At 43.8% G+C, this 21866-nt stretch overlaps 1 protein-coding gene across 2 annotated transcripts in view; it reads right to left on the bottom strand.

Annotated features, from left to right (window-relative positions):
• The window catches only part of DPP6 (dipeptidyl peptidase like 6), an 883822-nt gene that overhangs the window by 266140 nt on the left and 595816 nt on the right, over positions 1–21866 (bottom strand). For both annotated transcript variants that reach the window (XM_044392285.3, XM_044392287.3), the window contains exon 4: positions 2801–2895. In XM_044392285.3, coding sequence (XP_044248220.2) covers positions 2801–2895 — 95 coding nt within the window. The remainder of the gene's footprint in view (positions 1–2800; positions 2896–21866) is intronic.

The raw sequence follows: 21866 nt of genomic DNA, 5'->3' as shown, positions 1-21866 counted from the left end.
AGGGTCCTGGAATCGAGCCCCACATCTGGCTCCCAGCTCAGTGGGGGGCCTGCTTCTCCCTCTCCTTCTGCTGTTCCCCCTGCTTGTGCTCTCTCTCTCTGTCAAACAAATAAATACAATCTTTAAATAAAATCGGGGTGGAGATTCTACCCCCTGCTACAGCTGACTCGGTCACGCACTCACCCTGCCTGAGCTCTGAGCCGTCCGGGCTCTCTGGTCCAGCCTAACGCTCTGGAACCACACGTGACTCGTGCCCACATTCCGGCATGTGGCATGTAACCCGTCACTCAGTCCTTACAACGCTCCATGGAGGCGCGCGGAACTTACACAGCTGGCCCGAGGTCCTGTTGCTACTGAACAAAGTGCAGGCCCGTGGCTACAGTCGAGTGCTGAACACGGGTCCGTGATTACTCTGTTCTCTTCAAAGCTTTTCTGCTGGATGGGCGTAGTGGTTGCCTTTGTTCGCACCCCCTTCCACTGATCCGTCCCGGGAAAGAGCCGATCGCGGGAAGCCAAGGACCAGAAGGAAGCGGCAGGCAAACAGGTGTGGACACCCTAATGTGACTTTGTGTGTGTGAGGGTCTGCTGGGGGTGAAGGAAAGAGAGCGGGGTCAGAGGTCAAGGTTGCAGGGAGTATTTCAAAATCCTGCTGACCACCGCACGCACAGCTCCATGTCTGTTTCTCCACCAGTTTCAGATCCACCAGTTTCAGATCTCAAAGCTTCTGGGTTTCAAATAAGAAGAACCCCCCTAGCTAGTCATCAGAAAGGCAAGAGGACAGAACGCCCAAGCGCCGCGGCTCCATGTTCTCACTCAAAGACCCCCCACTCCAGGTGCAGACGATCCTGCAAACTCCCCCTCACAACACCATGCTTCGCTTGCTCAAGAAAACCCACAGGAGAAAGCCGGTCCACGGGGCATCTCACGGAAGACCCACGTTCTAGGCTGCCGCAAGAAAGTATGGCCCACCTGAGGCACGAGAATTGTAACGACTGGCTCGGCGGAACCCTAGCACGGCCTTCTGCATCCTGGATGACGGTGCGGGCCCCGAACCGACTTCCTCTTTCTCCTTCCTTTGAGGTTTGCTTACAGGAGCATTTAAATGGAGCTTCGAGACACGAGTAAAGTAGGCACGATCCAGCACCCGTCGGGCTGTGCGCATCTGATGATCCGTCGGTGCTGGTGACGGGAGTGAAGTACGGCGTCTTGAGGAGGAAAAGACTGCACCGTATGGAATCAGCCCTCCAATTCTCAGGGGAGCTCTTCCCTTTCTCTTACCTAAGCTGGTTTCTGAAGTCAGCTTATTATTTGGCTTAAACAACCTCACTTAAAATACATGATCTGTCACAAGCTATTGATCTGAGAAAGAGAAGACCGTTCCTGTTCCTGTATTTTGTTACTAAGTGCAGCCGTGTGCAGGGCGCCTGGCTTGCACTAGCCTGACGTCCTCACAGACGCAGGGATAACATGCTGACATTAAAACGCACTTACCCTCAGCAACCATCTGATCATTTTCTCCACTCGATTAATATTACAAAACCATTTGTGCAATTTCAGTATTTTTAAGTGGGTTGAGTGAGATCTTCTTAGGGGAGTAATTCTACCAAAGAAGATTTTTCAATGCAAAAATGCATGCGCATTCCTTCTTTTTGGGTCTCACTTTGCAGAACACGATTTAATTCAATAAAGCTATCATCTGGGAACTACAGCATGATGTGACCTTGCCAGGCCTCCCTTATACCAGCAGACAGTCTGGGTAAAGGGAGGATCCATTTAATACTAAACCTCAGTGTTTTTTTTTAAAGAATAAAGTATGTTTACACCAAAAATAAATGAAATAAAAATATTTAGGGAGCTGAATGTTCTCGAAGAGGGGGGAAGAGGTAGAACCGCACTTCCACGGGCTGGGGGACGGGCTCACCACCCGGCTGTGGGACCCTGAAAAGCTCACTCCCCAGCTCTGGGCTCTGGATCCTTATCTGTAGAACCAGGGAGCTGACTAATCTTTTCTGCAGTTTTCCTCTAATGCCTGCATTCGAGGATTTCAGGACACCTGTGTCTCTGACTCACATCAGAGGTGTGTAATGACTGTTTTGATTCCGAATCCTCGTGTATCGGACAAGAAAGCAACACACTCCCTAAAGCTGACGGTCTCCTTTAATAATGATGAGCATAAACGTACTGTAAAAGAAAAAAAGAGAATTCTCTCCAAATTGATTTTTGGTGCAGAACTTCGGTGAATGTCTTTAATAAATACCTTCAGCTGTACATGAACTCCGAATCTTAACGTTACTTAAATCTTTGGAAAACCAGGTTTTCCCAGATTCCAAAGCAGTGGCATTAATATCGACTCAATACCTGTTTTAAAGCATAAATATCCCTTAATGTCATCAGAGCAAACACAGTCAGTGCCTAAATTAATATTCCCTGTGCGTGTGGAGAGGAGTTTAAAAAAAAACGAGATTGAGCAAGGCCTCCTGAAGTATTCTCTGTGCATTAAAGCAATTGTTCTGTAAATGTCTAAAGCCTTAGGACGTTATCTTCCAATTCTATATGGTACGCAACACTTGTCTCCAACACCTGCGGAGAAACGTCCCTCGCGCTGGAAGAAACTGCTCTCATCTTATTAAATTAGCGTGGTTTCAATTTCACATTATCTTTAGTTGTTCAGGCTGTAGTATTACAAGTTTATTGCTTCTGCTCGGCGCTACTGAAAGTTGAAACCCAAAGTCATTTTCTGCTTTATTGACTTGCAGGAGGGAAAACTGAAATTATCCTGGTCATTAGAGAGAGTACTTACAATTTTTTTGCCTTCTATTAACACTGTAGAAATATTTGTTTCAACGTTCCGTAGGATCACACTTCCTTTGTGCTCTCTGTAGATGAATTCTTTATCTACAAGAGAGGAGATAAAGAGGAAACACGAGACATTAAGGGACTCAGTAGGCTTCTGACGGACACTTTCAGCAAAGGAATCAACTAGTTCTGACAAAAGTAGATCCTGTGTTTCATCAAAGGGTCCTTTTAATCTGGAAAAGGATATTCAGCTCCTTGCCACATAACCTCCCATGAAGCTTCTCCCTGAGTCTTTCTCCTACTCCACACACTGACACATAAGGCACGAGGGTGCAGGCCCAGAAAGTCCTGAGGACATTCTCGACCTTTCTTGAGTAGGACACACAACGTAGACACACAGGGCAGAGTAAGAAACTCACTACCAAAAAGCAGAGGCAATACTTGGCACGAAGGAGAATGATCGCCTGTCTCTGGAGCTTGCGTGAGATTTGTACGTGGACACCTGCTCCCCCTACGTCCATATCCTGCAAGACTGTTTCCCCTTACCCCACAGCTTCCCCTGCGACCCCTGCAGGACTTGGCAGTGTCTTGGTCACGCACATCCTTGTGTCTATACGCCCCATCCTCAGTGACGGTGACGGTGGTCCTTTGTATGACCAACGGAGATTTCGAATAGCCCTTAGGAAGTCAATACAGCACCTAGGCTGATCACCACGGGCGTCGGGGCACATCTGCAGGCACGGAGGCGTGTGTACCGACTGCGACCGGAGAGTACATTTTCTGAAGGACAGGAGTGCTGGTGGGGAGGCGGGCGCACAGTGGGGACAAGAAACACTGTCTTTCTGAGTGAAGGTGGTGATACGGAGCCAGTGTGATGGTCCGGCATCTCACACAATAATCAGTGGCGGAGCGGACAACACCCTGCAGACTGCTCTTTATTCTATTTCATGGAATTACATTCTTTTCTTTTTTATTCTGTTCTGCTACTTGCTTTTGGTTTTAATTCTCTCTTCTTTCTCCAGTTTAAGATGGAAGCATAGATCTTTGGTCTGATTTTCCATCCTTTCTAATAAAACTATCAAAAATTACTATTAAAAATTTCCCTCTGTGGATGGTGTTAGCTACATCTCACAAACTTTGATATGCTGAGTTATGTTATTATCCCGTTCAAATTATTTCTAATTTTCCCCGCAATGTCTGCTTGGTCCAATGATTATTTAGAAACACGTTGTTTAATTTGCAAGTATATAAAGTTATTCTCGCCCTCTCATTTTTATAGATTTTTAATTTAAATTCGCTGGATCAAAGAGTACTCCGTACACGATTTCAGTCTTTTAAAACTCACTAAGACATTTTTGTGGTCCCTAATATGGTCTATCCTCGTAAATGTCTCGTAGGCACGTTTAAAGAAATTGCTGATATGGTCGGTTCGTGTGTGTGTGTGTGTAGTTTGTTTCCACTTGTCTCCTCCATTTCTCACTCCCCTCTTTTTTTTCTGTCTTCTATTTCATTGTCGCATACTTTTCAGAACTTTACTTTCCCTATTTTAGCTGTATTTCTTTGCATTTCCTCTAGTGCTAGTCCTAGGGATTAGAATATATACTCCACTTTTCAGTCTGCAATGAGTTAATAATGTCCCACTTCTCATGAAATCCAGGAATCTGTCAGGTTTTCAGTCCACGCCCAGTCCCGTGCTGTTATCATTGTTATGTGGATTACATCTAGAAACTTTACACCTTCCACAAGGTGTCACAATTATGATTTGTAACAGTATATCATTGATAAAGAGATTAAGAAGAAGAAGTCAAAAAGGAAAAAACGTCTTTCGCATTTGCCCATTATTTGACATTTCTGATGCTTTTTATACTTCATCAAGGATCTGAGTTTCTACCAGGTGTCATTTTCCGAGATCTTGCTTTAGGCGTTTGGTTTCTGGCAACTGAGTCCTCGAACTTGGTTTTATCTGAAAACATCTTTGGTTTAACCTTCATTTTTGAAGGATATTTTCTCTTTTTAAAAATAATTTTTTTTTAATTTTAGAAATTATTTTTAAATTATTATTATTTTTATTATTATTTTATTATGTTCAGTTAGTCATTTAAGTAGGCTCCACCCTGGGCTTGAACTCACGACCCTGAGATAAGACCTGAGCTGAGATTAAGAGTCGGACACTTAACTGACTGAGCCACCCAGGTGCCCTGAAGAATATTTTCTCTTAATATAGATTTCTAAATTGATAGCTTTTATTTTTTTTTTCTCTTGAAATTTTGTTCCACTTTTTCTGGTCACCATGGTTTCTAACGAGAAGTCAGCTATTAATTGAATTGTTATTTCCCTGCATATGACATTTCTAATGCATTTTTTCTTTTGCTGTTTTCGAGACTGACTTGTGGTCTTTGGTTTCCAACAGCCCAACTACAACGCACTTTTCACTGGGTTTCTCTGTGTTTACTCCGGGTGAGGAGTATCTTGTATCTGCAAATCTACGTCTTCGTCAAATCTTTAGCCATTAATCTGCCAGATATTTTTTCTATTTATCCATCTCCTCTCCCAGTACTCCAATTGTACATATATTGGCAAACTTAATATTATCTTTTTTTTAAAGATTTTATTTATTTATTTGACAGAGAGAGACAGCCAGTGAGAGAGGGAACACAAGCAGGGGGAGTGGGAGAGGAAGAAGCAGGCTCCCAGCAGTGGAGCCTGATGTGGGGCTCGATCCCACAACGCTGGGATCACGCCCTGAGCCGAAGGCAGACACTTAATGACTGAGCCACCCAGACGCCCCAAACTTAATATTATCTAAGAGTCTCTGATGCTCTGTTCATTAAATTTATTTTTCCTCTGTTCACCTTGAATAATTTCTAATGATCTCTCATGAAAGCCTCTTTGTCTTTCTTTTGTCATGATTATCTGACTATCAACACCATCCCGTGCATTTTTAGATTTCCATATCTGTGTTCTTATGTTTAGGATTTTCCATTTTGTTCTTTTTACTGCTTCTATTTTTCTGCGGAGATTTCTCATTTCCCTGCTGAGATTTTCATTCATTGAAAACATGCTCAAGTTAATTCATTAAGCATAATTATAATATATATTTTAAGATCTTTGTCTGTCAGTTCTAAAATCTGTTTTCTTTTGGGGTCAGACTCAATTAATTTTCTTTTATGCTGAAAGTATGTTACTTTTTTTTTTTTTTGGTTCTTTCTAAGTAGGGTAATTTTGCACTATATCCTAGACATTATGGATATCAATTTCTGGACACTCTGGGGTTTGTTAATATTGTCTAATGAGTGTGGTTTCCTGTGCTCCACACTAGGTAATTTTCTTTGCTAGGCACGGACTGCCAACTTGGGCCAGCAGCTTTACTCTCGATGTAGATATTTACCTGCAACTGAACTGCTTTGATTCTCTTCCCTGCATATGTGGCTCCCAGGTCAGAGCCACCACCGGCCCTTGCTTTCTATCTTATTAATCCCTGTTCTGTCCTGTCTCATTATCCCCTCTTCTTAACTTTTAAGTTTGACACTTAGCTTAATTTCAGCATTTCTCTTCTTCTAACAGAATCACAACTGGTGCTATCCATTTCCTTAATTATGTCTTTATTTGAGTCCACAAGTTTTAACGGGCAGTATGCTCATTACTGCTTTGGTCTATGCATTTTTAGTTTCTGTCATGGTTTCTTCTTCAACCTAGGAGTTACTTAGAATTTCTAATTTGCAAATGTATGCGAAAAACTCTTCTTTATCTTTTTGTTATTGACTTGTAATTTGCTACATGTGTTAGAAAAATTCATATTATTAATTCTTTGAAATTTGTTGAGTCTGACTTATAGCCTGATGGATTCATTTTTGTAATGGATGTTCTCTAATTGTAAGATGCAGGGTTCTATATATGGTCTTTAAATGAACTATCTGGTTGTATCATTAAATTGCCTCATTTCTAGCTTATTTTTTGTGCGCTTCACCTTTTCTTAAGGAAAAAAAAAACACCATACTGAAATTTTCTAGTATGATGATGGATTGATGGATTCACTCCTGTTATCCTCCAGATTTTGTTATAAAACAAAGTTACATTTTGTAACTTAATAGATGAGTGAAAGTTTAGAATTTTATCTTCTTAGTGATTTGCAAGATTTATTTTTAACTGCATTTCCTATCCCTAATAATGCTTTAAAAAATCATTTCTCTTTTGCCAAATAGGCAAAGTAATGGTATATGCCTTAAATTGCACGTGTGAACATTCAGTGCCGTAATGGACGTAACACCTGAGATGAGCCTGACACAGTGCCTGGCCCGGGGCCGGCTCTCAGCAGGGTCAGCGGCTACTCTTGTCTCAGTAGAAGATTGGGAGTCATCTCTGCCTCCTTTTCATCTCTCATCATCAATACTCCATTCCGCACCTGGGCATACCGCCTTTGAAGGCTTCTCGAATCACCTCGTCCTCTTGGCTTGCAGTGCTCCGGCCCCGGGTCTGACTGCCAGCACCTTCACCGTGGACGCCTCCAGCGGCCTCCCCATGGGCCGCGCTCCCTTGGCTCCTTGCTCTGAGCACACAAGGACACGCCGTCTTTTAAAACTTTTTTTTCCCTGAGTCCTTTGGCAGAGACTGCTTTGGCCAGAGTCCTTAGCCTGACATTCAAGTCCTTCACATTCTGGCCTGGGTTCCTCTTCCCATTTTATCTTATTTATTTATTTATTTATTTAGTTAGTTATTTATTTTTAAAGATTTTATTTATTTATTCGACAGAGATAGAGACAGCCAGCGAGAGAGGGAACACAAGCAGGGGTGAGTGGGAGAGGAAGAAGTAGGCTCATAGCAGAGGAGCCTGATGTGGGGCTCGATCCCAGAACGCCAGGATCACGCCCTGAGCTGAAGGCAGACGCTTAACGGCTGAGCCACGCAGGCGCCCCCGTCCTCTTCCCATTTTAATTTGCTGCAACCCCCCGTTACGCAGCTTCCACCGTGTCCTGCCTTCCATGCCTCCCTGACCCCTCAGGCCACTGCGCGGCCTGCAGCGCCTTCTCCCACTCCTGCCAGGGGAGCTCTGTCTGGACGTAGCACAAAGGCCTCTTCTTTGCGAAGATTTTCATGACTCTGCCAGGCAGGATTCGCCCGTCTCCGCTCCGCTCCCCACTCCTCCTGCTTTATGCTCAGGCAGCCTGCTCTTCTTCGTTGGCTGTTCTGTCTCCCCACGAGAGCGCCTGATGCAAGGGAAGAGGCCACACCTTCTTGATTCTCTACCTCTAAAACCTAGTATAATGACTGCCAGGAAACCAGGTGCTCAAAATGCATGATGCATTCACCAAATTAACACCATCCGTGTCCGATTCACCAAATATGCAATGTGCATGTGACACAGTCACCAGACCCGCTGTGTGAGAGAGGCTGCTCCGGGCCCACGAGGTCACAGGAAGGAGGCATGGGATGGTGGTTTCACAAATTATGCCTTCTGTGCCTCCCGAGATTCTGGGATGGCTATTTTATTCCCTCGCTGTAGTGCAGTGAGATGCCCCAGAGGGGAGTGCAAAGTGCGTCTGGATGCTCTGAGGACAGGCAGGCGAAACTGAAAGGCCAGGCTCGACGGGGATTCTAAGAAACACAGAGCGTGAGGTCTTTAGGAAAAGATCTCCCCAAGAAAGTCTTGCATCGCATCACCTGTTGCTATGTACTTTTCATATGTCGAGCATTCAGCAGGCTACATTTAAAATATACCATGAATTTAACTGTTCTGTGTACTTCAGTTGTTCTTCAAAGCTAAATAATTAAAGAAGGAAAGAATCGGCCTTGGTTGCTAGCACAAGGAAGATGATTGCTTTTCATTGTCTTTTTTTCCCAAATTGTGATAGAAAAATATGTAGCAATGTCACACATGATTTTTCTTGCTCTTCCAAAAATAAGATAACATTCCAGTCATTTCCTCTGAGTATCATATATCAGCTGACTTCACGTGATGCTTATTTTTGCCTGACAGTAATATATTTTTTAGAAACCTTCAAAGGTCTTTCCCATGATGAAAACAATTTAAAATGTATGGCTTTCTGGGGCGCCTGGGTGGCACAGCGGTTGAGCGTCTGCCTTCGGCTCAGGGCGTGATCCCGGCGTTACGGGATCGAGCCCCACATCAGGCTCCTTCGCTATGAGCCTGCTTCTTCCTCTCCCACTCCCCCTGCTTGTGTTTCCTCTCTTGCTGGCTGTCTCTATCTCTGTCAAATAAATAAATAAAATCTTTAAAAAAATAAAATAAAATAAAATATATGGCTTTCTGGTATTATAGATTCCTTAGCAATCGAGATATGTAGTTCTCATTGCCAAGTATGACTTGCATGTTGGTCTTGAACGGTATCTGTGATTCTGTAAGTATCACAAAGAATAGCTTCAGAGGAATAGACTTTAATTTCAGACACATACTGCAGAGTAAATCTGACTTTGCTTTATCTTCTTTTAATTTGTAGTAACTGCTAATAGAAACACTGTTCTACCCGATTTATTGCTGATTTCATCTTCTTCTCAGGTACAAATGACTTGTACTCATGGATTCCTATAACACATGGCATACAACGTGTTTCCCAAGAAATTCATCATCCATATGGTGGTCGTAAAATATAAAAACTAAGAGGCAGCCCACGGAATGGGAGAAGATATCTGCAAATGACACCCCAGATCAAAGACTGCTATCCAAGATCTACAAAGAACTGCTCAAACTCAATACACGAGAAACAAATAAACAAATCAAAAAATGGGCAGAAGATATGAACAGACACTTTTCCAATGAAGACATACAAATGGATAACAGACACATGAAAAAATGTTCAAAATCATTAGCCATCAGGGAAATTCAAATTAAAACCACACTGAGATACCACCTTACGCCAGTTAGAATGGCAAAAATAGACAAGGCAAGAAACAACAATTGTGGGAGAGGATGTGGAGAAAGGGGATCCCTCCTACATTGTTGGTGGGAATGCAAGTTGGTACAGCCACTCTGGAAAACAGTGTGGAGGTCCCTTAAAAAGTTAAAAATTGAGCTACCCTATGATCCAGCCATTGCACTACTGGGTGTTTACCCCAAAGATACAGATGTAGTGAAGAGAAGGGCCATATGCACCCCAATGTTCATAGCAGCAATGTCCACAATAGCTAAATCATGGAAGGAGACGAGATGCCCTTCAACAGATGACTGGATTAAGAAGTTGTGGTCCATATATACAATGGAATATTACTCTTCTATCAGAAAGAACGAGTTCTCAACATTTGCTGCAACATGGACGGCACTGGAGGAGATAATGCTAAGTGAAATAAGTCAAGCAGAGAAAGACAACTATCATATGATTTCTCTCATCTATGGAACATAAGAACTAGGAAGATCGGTAGGGGAAGAAAGGGATAAAGAAGGGGGGGGTAATCAGAAGGGGGAATGAAACATGAGAGACTATGGATGATGAGAAATAAACTGAGGGCGTCAGAGGGGAGGGGGGTGGGGGAATGGGATAGACCGGTGATGGGTAGTAAGGAGGGCACGTATTGCATGGTGCACTGGGTGTTATACGCAACTAATGAATCATCGAACTTTACATCGGAAACCGGGGATGTACTGTATGGTGACTAACATAATATAATAAAAAAACATTAAAAAAAATATAAAAACTGATCTGTAATCCCTAGCATCCACCTTATCGTCCAGAAATACCATTTCGCACTAAACAAAATCAGTATGCACCATGAGTTGGCCATGCTTCCCGACTTAAGGACACGTACAATTACAACTGCCAATCAGATGGTAATTAGTGTGCTATAAGACGTGATCCCAAGCACATAAGCAATTCTATTAATGTTATGAGAAAGTGAGATGTTTATCTATAGGAGAAAAGAGATCTACATTTCAAATCATTATGTTCAGTTAAAAGCTTAAACCCCGTACAGTTAAATCTGTGTCAGAAATATCAATGCAGACACAGATTTGCTTATTTTTTTTAGAGTATTTGTTTGCTACTTTTGTCCCCAGAAGGTGTCTAAGTGCATGATTATCTCAGATACTCAGATGTGAGTGTCCAGACACCATTCTCAGGAAAAAGAACAGGAACATTAAAGAAATGGGCATTTCTAGATCCAAGGTACACAAAGTACAATGTGAACCTGGAAGATCTCACTGGCCCAGAAGCAAGGTAGTTTTCAGGGACTGATGGGGACACAGACCCTATGACCACTGCAGGCTGCAAAAATGGCCCTAATTCTTCACCCCATCCCGCCCATGGCCTTCGTGTCTAGCTTTGCCAGGCTCCTCTCGTGACTGTGGGCTCAGATGCATGCCTTGAATGGGTCACTGAAATAGGAACCAGCAGACACCTGAGGCGCCCTTGCACAGTCTGACGTGTCTGCCTTGGCTGTGGGGCTGCATGTCTGGCCCAGTCTTTTGGCCCCAGGAAGAGAAACAGATGTGGAGCACAGCTGAGTTACCCAGTCACCGAGAAGAGGCCATTGCAGATCAGCCAGGGGCCAGCTGGTCGTCCAGCCCCAGGAGCAAACCAGCAGCAGATAAGCAGAGTCGGTCAACCACCCACCAGCTGACAACCAGCTGTGTGAAAGGTAAGTGCTTATTCTGTGTGTCACTGAGGGTGTACGGTCATTACTTATACAACACCCTTGTGGCACTATGGACAAGACAGAACCAGCGGGACAGCTCTCAGGTCCAAAGCTGGTAAAATTTGAACAACAGAAAAACAATACCATAGTTGATTAAAACACACTGAATCTATAAAACAGTTCACTAATCCATAATGGAACTCCCAAAAGTAAAAAAAAAAAAAATAAATAAATAAAGCAACTCATTGATATTGAGCCCTTACTCTGAAACTGGTATTAAAAATGTCTATACTAGGGGCGCCTGGGTGGCACAGCGGTTAAGCATCTGCCTTCGGCTCAGGGCGTGGTCCCGGCGTTCTGGGATCGAGCCCCACATCAGGCTCCTCCGCTGGAAGCCTGCTTCTTCCTCTCCCACTCCCCCTGCTTGTGTTCCCTCTCTCGCTGGCTGTGTCTATCTCTGTCGAATAAATAAATAAAATCTTAAAAAAAAAAGTCTATACTACCCAAAGCAATCTACACATCTAACGCAATCCCTACAAAACACCACCAGCATTTTTCACAGAGCTAGAACAAACAATCCTAAAATTTGTGTGGAACCACAAAAGACCCTGAATAGCCCAAAGCAACCTTGAGAAAGAAAAGCAAAGCTGGAAGCATCATAATTTCGGACTTTAAGTTACATTACAGAGCTGTAGTGATCAAGACAATACGGTACTGGCACGAAAACAGACCCGTAGATCAGTGGAACAGAAGAGAAAGCCCAGAAATGGACCCTCAACTCTGTGGACAACTAATCTTGGACAAAGCAGGAAAGAATATCCAATGGAAAAAAGACAGTCTCTTCCGTAAATGGTGCTGGGAAAACTGGACAGAAGTACTTTTATTTGCTAATTTGTCCTATTGTGATCATCAGAGGAAATAATATTGACGTAAAACCTGAGTTTACTTTCCACAGGAGTCTGCTGCCCTCGCATAATGCCCGCTGACGAACAGGTTATTCAAAAAAGTCTGTCTTCTCTATTTGTACTGGGAAACAGCAAAGTCGTAGACCCCTGTTGATGAAGTGTGTCCAGAGCTCAGCACTGACTCAGCTCTTAGCACTTTGATTAAAATCATAGCCCGCAGACCACGTGATATAGCTTTTTTGAGAGTTACTGATTTGCTAAAATCTCTGTATTGGAGACATAAGTAACATCAGTCACTGACCAATGAATTTCAGAATCCGCTAACCGTTCAGGACTTTCAAAGAAGAACTGATTTTGATAAAATTTGGTAGCCTAAAAAACAGCATATTTAACCTCACGTTGCTTCATTTCTAGACAAACTGGTAGCCAACATCACTTCTTTTAATATATAATAATTTTTTATTATGTTACGTTAGTCACCATACAGTACATCCCTAGTTTTTGATGTAAAGTTCCGTGATTCATTAGTTGCGTATAACACCCAGTGCACCGTCCAACATCACTTTTGACAGTTTAGTGATTTTTTTCATAGCCCATCTGTGGAATTTTGTCCGTATCTTGCACATACTGAACTTTAATTGAAGAAGAATTTTTTAAAGGTAGAAATCAAGAAGCTCATGATTTTAAACTAATGTAAAATAGACATGGGTCAACAATTTTATTTTTCTCAGGAATTAAGGAGAGGAGTAGGAAAATATAAAGAGGAAAATTAAAGACAAACACACACGTAGGCAGTCAGAAATGCTGGGGTGAATTTGGCGCAAATTTGGCTTTTTCCGTGGAGGGCGGTGGGGCAGAGGGAGCCAACGGCAGCTCCAGTAGGCAGGAATTACTTGCACCTGCCTGGCAAGAATCCTTTGCGTGGCTATCCGTTCTCTCCAACTTACAGTCCTAAAATAACTCAAAGACAGTGATAGGAGTAGACATCTAAAGAGGCAAACAGCCCGGGGGGGGGGGGGGGCCCTACACCGTGTAATATTCTACCACAAGGATACTCAGTGGTCTTTTTGCCCATTTCAGAGTCTTTTAAGATTTTTTTGACACTTTTGATAATACTTGTGGTTGATTTGCTCTAAGAGAAGTTTACTAAATAAAGGAACCATTATACTATAATCACTTTAAAGCCCTTCAAGGAGTCTTGTATTTTTATAAAACAAATAATAAATATCCTTAAAAACATGTCATTAGCACAGGACTTCCTAGCTGATATTTCCTTGTTCTATACCAACCTAAATCTTTTTGTCTTGTAAAGCCTCTTACCTGTATATTTTCTTTTATGATAGATTCAGGTGAAAAAAATTGAAAAAAAAAAAAAAAAAGCCTATGGCTCAGGTCATGATCCCCAGTCCTGCATCAGTCTCCTTGCTCAGCGGGGGAGCCTGCTTCTCCCTCTGCCTCTGTTGTTCCCTCCTGTTTGTGCTCTCTCTTGCTCTTTCTCTCTGACAAATAAATAAAATCTTTAAAACACTAAACATAAATACTTAAAAAAAAGCCTAAGTCTGCAAATAAATTATTTCTCTCCTTAGCCACATAAGCATAAGGTTGTCAATGTTAAATATGGAAAAAAGTGCTTTGTTTTTGAGTGGGGTTTCAGTATAATAAGCTGTTTAAAAGTCTAAACATGACTCTCTTGAAGCACATAAAAATTGTTCCCCATACGAAGAATGGAAATTTAAAAGATTTTTAAAAGCTATCTGGGCAGTCCATTAATCAAAGACAAAATTGGGCAATCTCAGATCTTATGATGAAAACTAGTGAAATTCAAATCCCCTAAACATCATCTTTGAATTATAGCTACTTTTCCAAGTCGTTTCCAGGCTGGGATCAGCGTATGTCTGTGTGATTACCCAAGCTGTAAAAGTGGATGTTGTGGTGTCATTTGTGATCATGATTTGAAGCCCACAGAATTTATAACCCGCCTTCTTCCATCTATCCACCCATTTCAGCCCCAGACAGCCCAGCTCACAATCTTTGTGATATAAGCCAGAAAAAAGGAGTAGTATAGAACATTCATTTTTAAAAATTTTTGGGACGCTTTGGCTCCTTTGTCCTGAAACACACATATTGACTTCAGCGGTGCTGCAAAGCCTGCGAGCATCTTCCAGGAAACACCAGAGCCTCCCCGTCTCGACACGAGCGCTGTGAGGGGCTGCGCATGGGACCTCCCAGGTTGGAGTCCACACCAGGCTGCTCCCTGCGTATGTTGGGCTTTCTGCCTAACAGCATCTCCATTCATAGTGCGTGCGCGACAGTTCCTATATCCACCCCACTTTATTGTATGTTCCTCGGAATTAGGGGCTTTGTCGTTTTATTTTCTGCTTCCTTTTTATGAAAAATTTTAAACTTACAAAAAAGGAGAAAGGACTTCAGTGAATGCCCATGTAAGTACCAATTCACCTTAACACTTTTGCCATGTTGGTGCCTTCTTTCAATTTTTCAGCTGAAAATATTTACACATAAGTTGTATCGTTTTCTTTCCTCCCTGAATACTACACGTGCGTCTCCAAAAGTATACCCTCCTTATATCTGCAACAACCTTATTCTCTCCAACAAACATGGCTGCAACTTTCTAATAGCATTGAATTCCCAAGCCATATTCAGATTTCCTCCTTCCTTCTCGAAATATCTTCTATGGCTTTTTTTTCTCCCTGCTCAGATCAAATTAAGGATCATAATTATACTTGATTATGTCTCTTGAGTTTCTGCTAATGGAGAACAGCTCCGAGTTATTTCCCTATATTAGGCCAGCTGTGGTGTGAACTCCTCCACACCCTGGACTTGGACTGTTTCCTCACGGAATGATTTAACACGTTTGTCTACAGCGTCTGGTTGTCTGCTGGTGAGACAGGACTCTAAGGTGGATTTGTAGGTGAAACGGCGGCCCCCAGATTCCTCCACGGTACACAAGCGTTTTCCCGTCAAGCCAGGCATGTTTTCTCTGAGGTGATATTTGGGCACCAGGAAAATACCCCAGAAACTTCCTTGGAATGAGTTTAGCATCCACTGAGGGTCCTTACCTGAACCAGGTGTTTCGGGGGGGCTGTGAATGACGATTTCCTACCTTCATCATTCCTCCCACATTTACGAGCTGGCAGTCTTGTGAAAGGAGGACCTCCCCCTCCTAACAGGCCACGTGTCAACCCCCTGAACCACTGACACAGTAAGACGATGCTTGATTTTTATTCTTTTCTCCAAATTTGTATTTAAATTCTAGCTAGTTAATATCCTGTGATACTAGTTTCAGGTGTAGAATTTAGTGATTCATCACTTCCATACATCACCCCGTGCTCATCACGACAAGCGCCCTCCTTGATCCCCATCACCCATCTCACCCATCCCCCACCCTCCCCCTCTGGTGACCACCAGTTTGTTCTCTGTAGTCAAGAGTCTGTTTCTTGGTTTGTCTCTTCTCTCCCGCTCCCCGTTCATTTGTTTTGTTTCTTATATTCCACCTATTAGTGAAATCATATGGTGTTTGTCTTTCTCTGACTTATTTCACTTAGCATTGTACTCTCTTGCTCCACCCATGTCATTTCAAATAGCAAGATTTCATTCTTTTTATGGCTGAATAATGTTCCATTGTATATATAGACCACATCTTCTTTATCCATTCTTCAGTTGATGGGCACTTGGGCTCCTTCCATAGTTTGGCTATTGTTGATAATGCTGCTGTAAATATCAGGGTGCATGTGTCCCTTCGAATCAGTGTTTTTGAATCCTTCGGGTAAATACCTAGTACTGCAATTCCTTGATCGTAGGGTAGTTCTATTTTTAACGTTTTTGAGGAACCTCCACACTATTTTCCAGAGTGGCTGCATCGGTTTGCATTCTCGCCAACAGCGCACATCTTTGCCAACACCTGTTGTTTCCTGTGTTGTTGATTTTAACCATTCTGACAGGTGTGAGGTGATATCTCCTTGTAGTTTTGATTTGTATTTCCCTGATGATGAGTGATAGCATCTTTTCACATTTCTGTTGGCCATCTGGATGTCTTCTTTGAAGAAATGTCTATTCACATCTTTTGCCCATTTTTAAACTGTATTATTTGGCTTTTGGGAGTTGAGTTTTATAAGTTCTTCATATATTTTGGATACTTTATCAGTTATGTCATTTGTGGATATCTTCTCCCATTCCATAGGTTGCCTTTTAGTTTTGTTGATGGTTTCCTTCGCTGTGAAGAAGCTTTTTGTTTTGATATAGTCCCAATAGTTTATTTTTGCTTTTGTTTCCCTTGCCTGTGGAGACATGTCTAGTAAGATGTTGCTGTGGCTGATGTCGAAGAGGTTACTTCCTGTGTTCTCCTCTAGGAATTTGATGGTTTCCTGTCTCACATTTAGGTCTTTCATCCATTTCAAGTTTATCTTTGTGTGTGGTGAGAGAGTGTTCCAGTTTCATTTTTCTGTGGAAAGTAAACTTAGGTTTTAGGTCAATATTATTTCCTCTGATGATCATAATAGGACAAATTAGCAAATAAAAGTACTTAGAGGTCTAGCTGAAATGACCACCTGACTTTATCTATGCTTCCATGAGAATAACCACCTTCTGCTTGTGACAAAGACTCATGAGTGGGCAGAGAGACAGAAACTTGACAGGAACGTGCCTTCAAGAAAAACTCGGATGAAAAGTGCCAGCAGTGGTCTCCAGACCTTTGGGAAAAGCCCGGTCTGGGAGTCTGGGAACCTGGCTTCTCTTTCAGGCTCTGCCATGGGATGGATATGCCAGAAGTGGGCAGTGAAATTTGTGAAGCCCTGTCTTTACAGGACTAGAGCATGCTGTCCTCCTCTCCTTTTTCAAACCTGCTAGCAGGGATGCTTTATGATGGCTGGAGCTACAGCAGCCATCTTGGACCCTTCGGTAAGCTTGCAGATGAAATATAAAAGCAAATTAGAGGAGAGGTCCTATCTCCTGACTCCCATGTGAAAGAGAAATATATTTGGCAAGTAAATTTCTATCTTGTTTAAGCCAGTGTTAGTTTCATTTTTCTCTTGCTCAGAGATGAATCTAATCTGAATAAAGAGACAACAATCACACTCTGTGGATCTGGAGTCAGGAGAATCAGGTTTAGACCTGTTGCAGTGGTCTGCTGAGTCACGCTACTTTATTTCTGCGTCTTTCATTTTTCATAATAAACCCCCTCACTTTCCCAGAAGGGTAACCTTGCTGGTCAATTGAGACCAGCTGCAAGGGGAAAAGAGAGAGGAACAGGGCTTGGGCCGGCAGCACTCAGGTCTCCGCCGAGGAGAGTGGGTGCGGCTTTCTATCAAACATGCGCCTATTACTTTATTTGTGAAACAAAGAAATGTTTTGAACCATATTCTAGAATTTTGAGTGAGGTCTGTGAAAAGCTCGACTCTACACAGCTCTCACCTCTCTGACTTAACAGCAAAGAAAAAAATCCCAAACGCAAACAGCACGCAGGCTGATATTATAGGGAATGGCGAAAATCATGGCAGGAAACAACTGTGTCCATTCGCTGGGGTGGAAGAACAGAGAAGCAAATGATCAGAGGCACTCTCACTCTCCCAGGAAAAGTAGGCAGGTGCCCTGGGAAGGAATCCTTCCCTCCTTCAGACCGGCTCATTCACATCTGTCAGGCCTCCGCGTGCCTGGTCACACCATGGACACCGGCGGGCCGTCGTGTTCAGAAAAGATCTGGCGTGAGTGACAACTGCGAGACGTCAAAAGCAGATCCGTCCCTGAGGAGCGAGGCTGCCTGGGTCCGGCTGCTTGGGCAGGGCGTGAAGCCTAATGTGATGGCATGGGGGGCTGTCCCCGCCCAGGAGAACAGCCCAGAATCACGCTCCTGCCGGCCAGGCTGCTTCTCCAGGTGAGGGGCCTCGGGAGTTTACCAGATGGCATCATGGTGATAAATCCACCTGTCTTCTGACTCTGGCTCTGACCCCAGAGGCTCTGCTGCGATTAGCAGAGAAGGTCTCGTCAATCAGATGGCCAGAACCGATCCGTCTGCAAGCCGGGGTGCGACTGGGTGGTGACTGTGCCCCCAGGGGGTGGAGGGCCAGCCACACGTGGTCGTATGCGTCTCGCGATGACAGACAAGGCAGTCCCCGCTCTGGTGTCACGGTGAAGTGAGGACCCATCTCTCACGGGAGATTGTTAATCTGAAGTATACTGAAAAATCCCCACCTCCCCTACTGAGTGAACTCAGGCTACTCGACTTTTCTCTCAATATTCCCATCTGACAACAATGGGGATGTGAACAATACCTCGACTATAGGACATTAGAGCATGTCTGGTTCAGCATCAAGGCACTACCGGCACTATTCGCAGAGAACACCCAGCATCTGGGTGATGGAAGTCTTCCGATGAAAAGTCACAGAAGTTCACAGGAATGCTTCACTCATGGAACCTGATAAAACTAACCTGACGATCAAGGATTGCTACAGTCCTTCTAGTCCATATATTCCTAATATAACTGTAATTTCTCATCTAACTAAAACCCTTGTGCTTTAATAATCACCCCAGGGCAAATGACATAACCTGAATATATGAACCCCGGTTTATTCCCAAATTCAGCACAGTCCAGGTATTACCGCTAATAAATAAGGCAAATTTCTGTATTTACCCAAAGTTTTTAAAATTAAAAATCTTGACTTCATCTCATGGATATAAGTTTCTCTCTACAGTCTTTGAGACAAGAGGGTAACTAAACTTGAATTGTCAGGACTGTAAATCTGATAAAGACTGTAATTTAAGAAAGCAACAAATCAACTCTCTTTCAAAAGAGGACAAATTGATCTGCACTGTAATTCTACGAACATAGACGATAAGGCTCAGCTCATCCTCAGGTGAGGTTACTGTAGTTATCCACAAAATCCATGCATGGTGCTTCAGGCTCCCGGGCTGAGATACTGTCTTGAGGAGCGAAGCCGCGTTCATTTTAATGGTACAAATCTCCGTCAAAGGCAACGTCGCAGTCTTTGGTCAGTAATGAGTTCTGTCCTGTTAGCTGGTGGGGATGTTCAGCTCAATTTGTAGCTACTGGTGGAGCCGATAAAGGTCATCACTGCATCTCATTTATTAGAGGTGCCTTTCTGAAGAGTGGGGGTCCAGGGTGAGTGATGTGGAAAACTGTAACTTGCAGTGGAATATGTGTTTATTAAGGAATGGATTTTTTTTTAAGTGCTTTCCTTTTCCCCTGGTTTTGATTTTTTTTTAATTGCTTTCCTTTTCCCCTGGTTTTGTTTGTTCGCATTTGCCTTCAGTCCGTGTAGCGGCTGCGATTTGCACATGTACTCTGTATGTTAAACAGGGATGGTACAACGATCGGCTGGCTTCGCTCTCTTCCCTCCTTTCAACACCATGGAACTACAGAGGAATATTTCCTCCCCAAACAATGTTGTTATACTTTATTTATTCGATAGAATAGAATAGAACCACGTCAACAGAATCAGATCAACATTAGCAACTCTCATGCAAGCTTCAACACACACACAAGCACACAAGTCCCTAACTGGTGCAAAGCATCTGCTTATGAACAACCCTGTCCTGGGTTTGCTTATCCAATTCAGTCCACTAACTCACTGCTTTGAAGGCGCTCTCTGGGCCAGACACCGCGGGCGCTGCGAACCTCCCAGCTCACCCTGCCCTGGCAGTGGGGCTGGACACGCCTCCCTTCGGACTCAAGGGAGCACTCTACAGTGCCATCAGGAGTGGGATATGATTTAGTCCCCTCTCCCTTTATCGGAACCACACCACGATGCTAACTGAACTCATCAGATAGCCCTTAGCTGGGGGTGTGCCTCCCACACGCTCGGCACTGCTAGTGGATGGAAGGCAGACAGGTGATCGCCTGGGTCCAAACTCAGCATTTGCTCCTCTAGAAAACCCATGGTTCACGGGTTCCTTACCATGATGCCTGACTCCTGTGTCATCATCCCTTGAGGGGAAAGACCATGTTATCTTATGTTTTGATGTGTTTTCATACAGCCAATGCACCGTAAATATTTCAGAAGAAAACAAACTGTGATAGAGAAAAATCTGGGGTGTGTGAGGGAAACTGGAAAACCAGGCATGACATTTTGGTGCCATGGAAGAGCCGAGGGCGTTCTGTCACACCCAAAACACCAAAGTACTAAAATAAATGACACCAAACGGACATCAGAGCCCCGTGTCCTCTCAGCAATGTCTCCCGTTACTGTCCAGAGAGAAGAGCAAATTTTGCAGGTCTGGCAATTTGATTTCTGCTTATGTTTCTATTCTATTCTGTTATCCACTTAAACGATCAGTAAATCAATGTTTCAGTTTTATTTTTATTTTTGCATTTCATGCATCTTACATTTCTCATAATGCTCCCAGTCTTAAATCACTGCTACTTGTGCTAAATCAGAGTATGGGATCTTTCCAAGTGTATAAATGACCGTTCCTCCCCAGGGAGACGTACCAGGTTCTCTCTCCTTCTGCAAGCACTCAGCTCCGGTGTTCACGGCTCAGGCGGTAGTGCCCGGAAGTCACGTGTTCCTGACCCCGTTTCTGTGGCACACTTCTCCTAGGAGACCATTAATGCTTCTCTGACTCTCAGCCCTAACTCATTTTTCTCCTTTTAACAGCACGCAATTCCCGGAGTGCCTTCCCAGGCTGAGAGCACGGTCTCATCTCAACTCTTCCACTTCCACGCATCCTGGAATGTGTGCATGTTTCTGTCTGACACGAGGACCAGCCAGAACTCTGTGGGGTTGCTGAAGAAGTAGCTTTGGCTATTGAGGAAAGCAGGAAAACCCCTTTTTAAGAAATCACCTGACAGAGTAGTCTAATGAAGTCAAATTAAACAAAACTGGAGCCACTATAGAGATCGGGGAAAAAAACCAACCGCCCCACCCCCAGACTCTGTCCCAAGTTCACTGGAACCTCACCAGGCCGAAGTGAGAGAGGGAAGAAAACGGAAGAGCTAGTAGGCCTGGGGGGTGCCACGGACCACACCCGGTAACCTGGCTGGGCTCTGGCCACGGCGTTGGGAGGGTGGGGGGGAGACGGGCTCTGGGCACCGCGGAGCCCGAAGAAGCTGGTGCTCACTGGCTTGACATGCTCAGCTTATTTATTTTCCCAATAAAGAAACTCAAACCCAGAAGGAGGAACTGCCGATTCATGGCAAAGAAAGAACACCTGACCCTCCGGCTGCCACACCGCACGGCCCCTCACTTCCTGGCGAACCGTGACAGCAGAACAGAGAAAGGAGGACAAGTCTGGCTGCTCAGTGAGGAAGCAGAGCGGACCTTCTGGTCCCCCAGCATTCCAGGCAGTGGCGGCCAGCCTCTCCAAGAGCCACCCAGGGTCCCTGGATGTAAACCGGGACCTTCTAAAGAGGCCTGAAACTAGATCATTTCTGCAGCTACTTTTGCACAATGTAGTAAAAGACGAACACATAGAAGTAACTGTATTTGCCATTGCCCTACTGGGTGTTTACCCCAAAGACACAGACGTAGTGAAGAGAAGGGCCATATGCACCCCAATGTTCACAGCAGCATTGTCCACAATAGCTAAATCGTGGAAGGAGCCAAGATGCCC

Source organism: Ursus arctos, unplaced genomic scaffold (genome assembly GCF_023065955.2).
Source record: "Ursus arctos isolate Adak ecotype North America unplaced genomic scaffold, UrsArc2.0 scaffold_3, whole genome shotgun sequence".
Taxonomy (NCBI): Eukaryota; Metazoa; Chordata; class Mammalia; order Carnivora; family Ursidae; genus Ursus; species Ursus arctos.
This window is presented reverse-complemented; position numbering and strand designations above follow the sequence as displayed.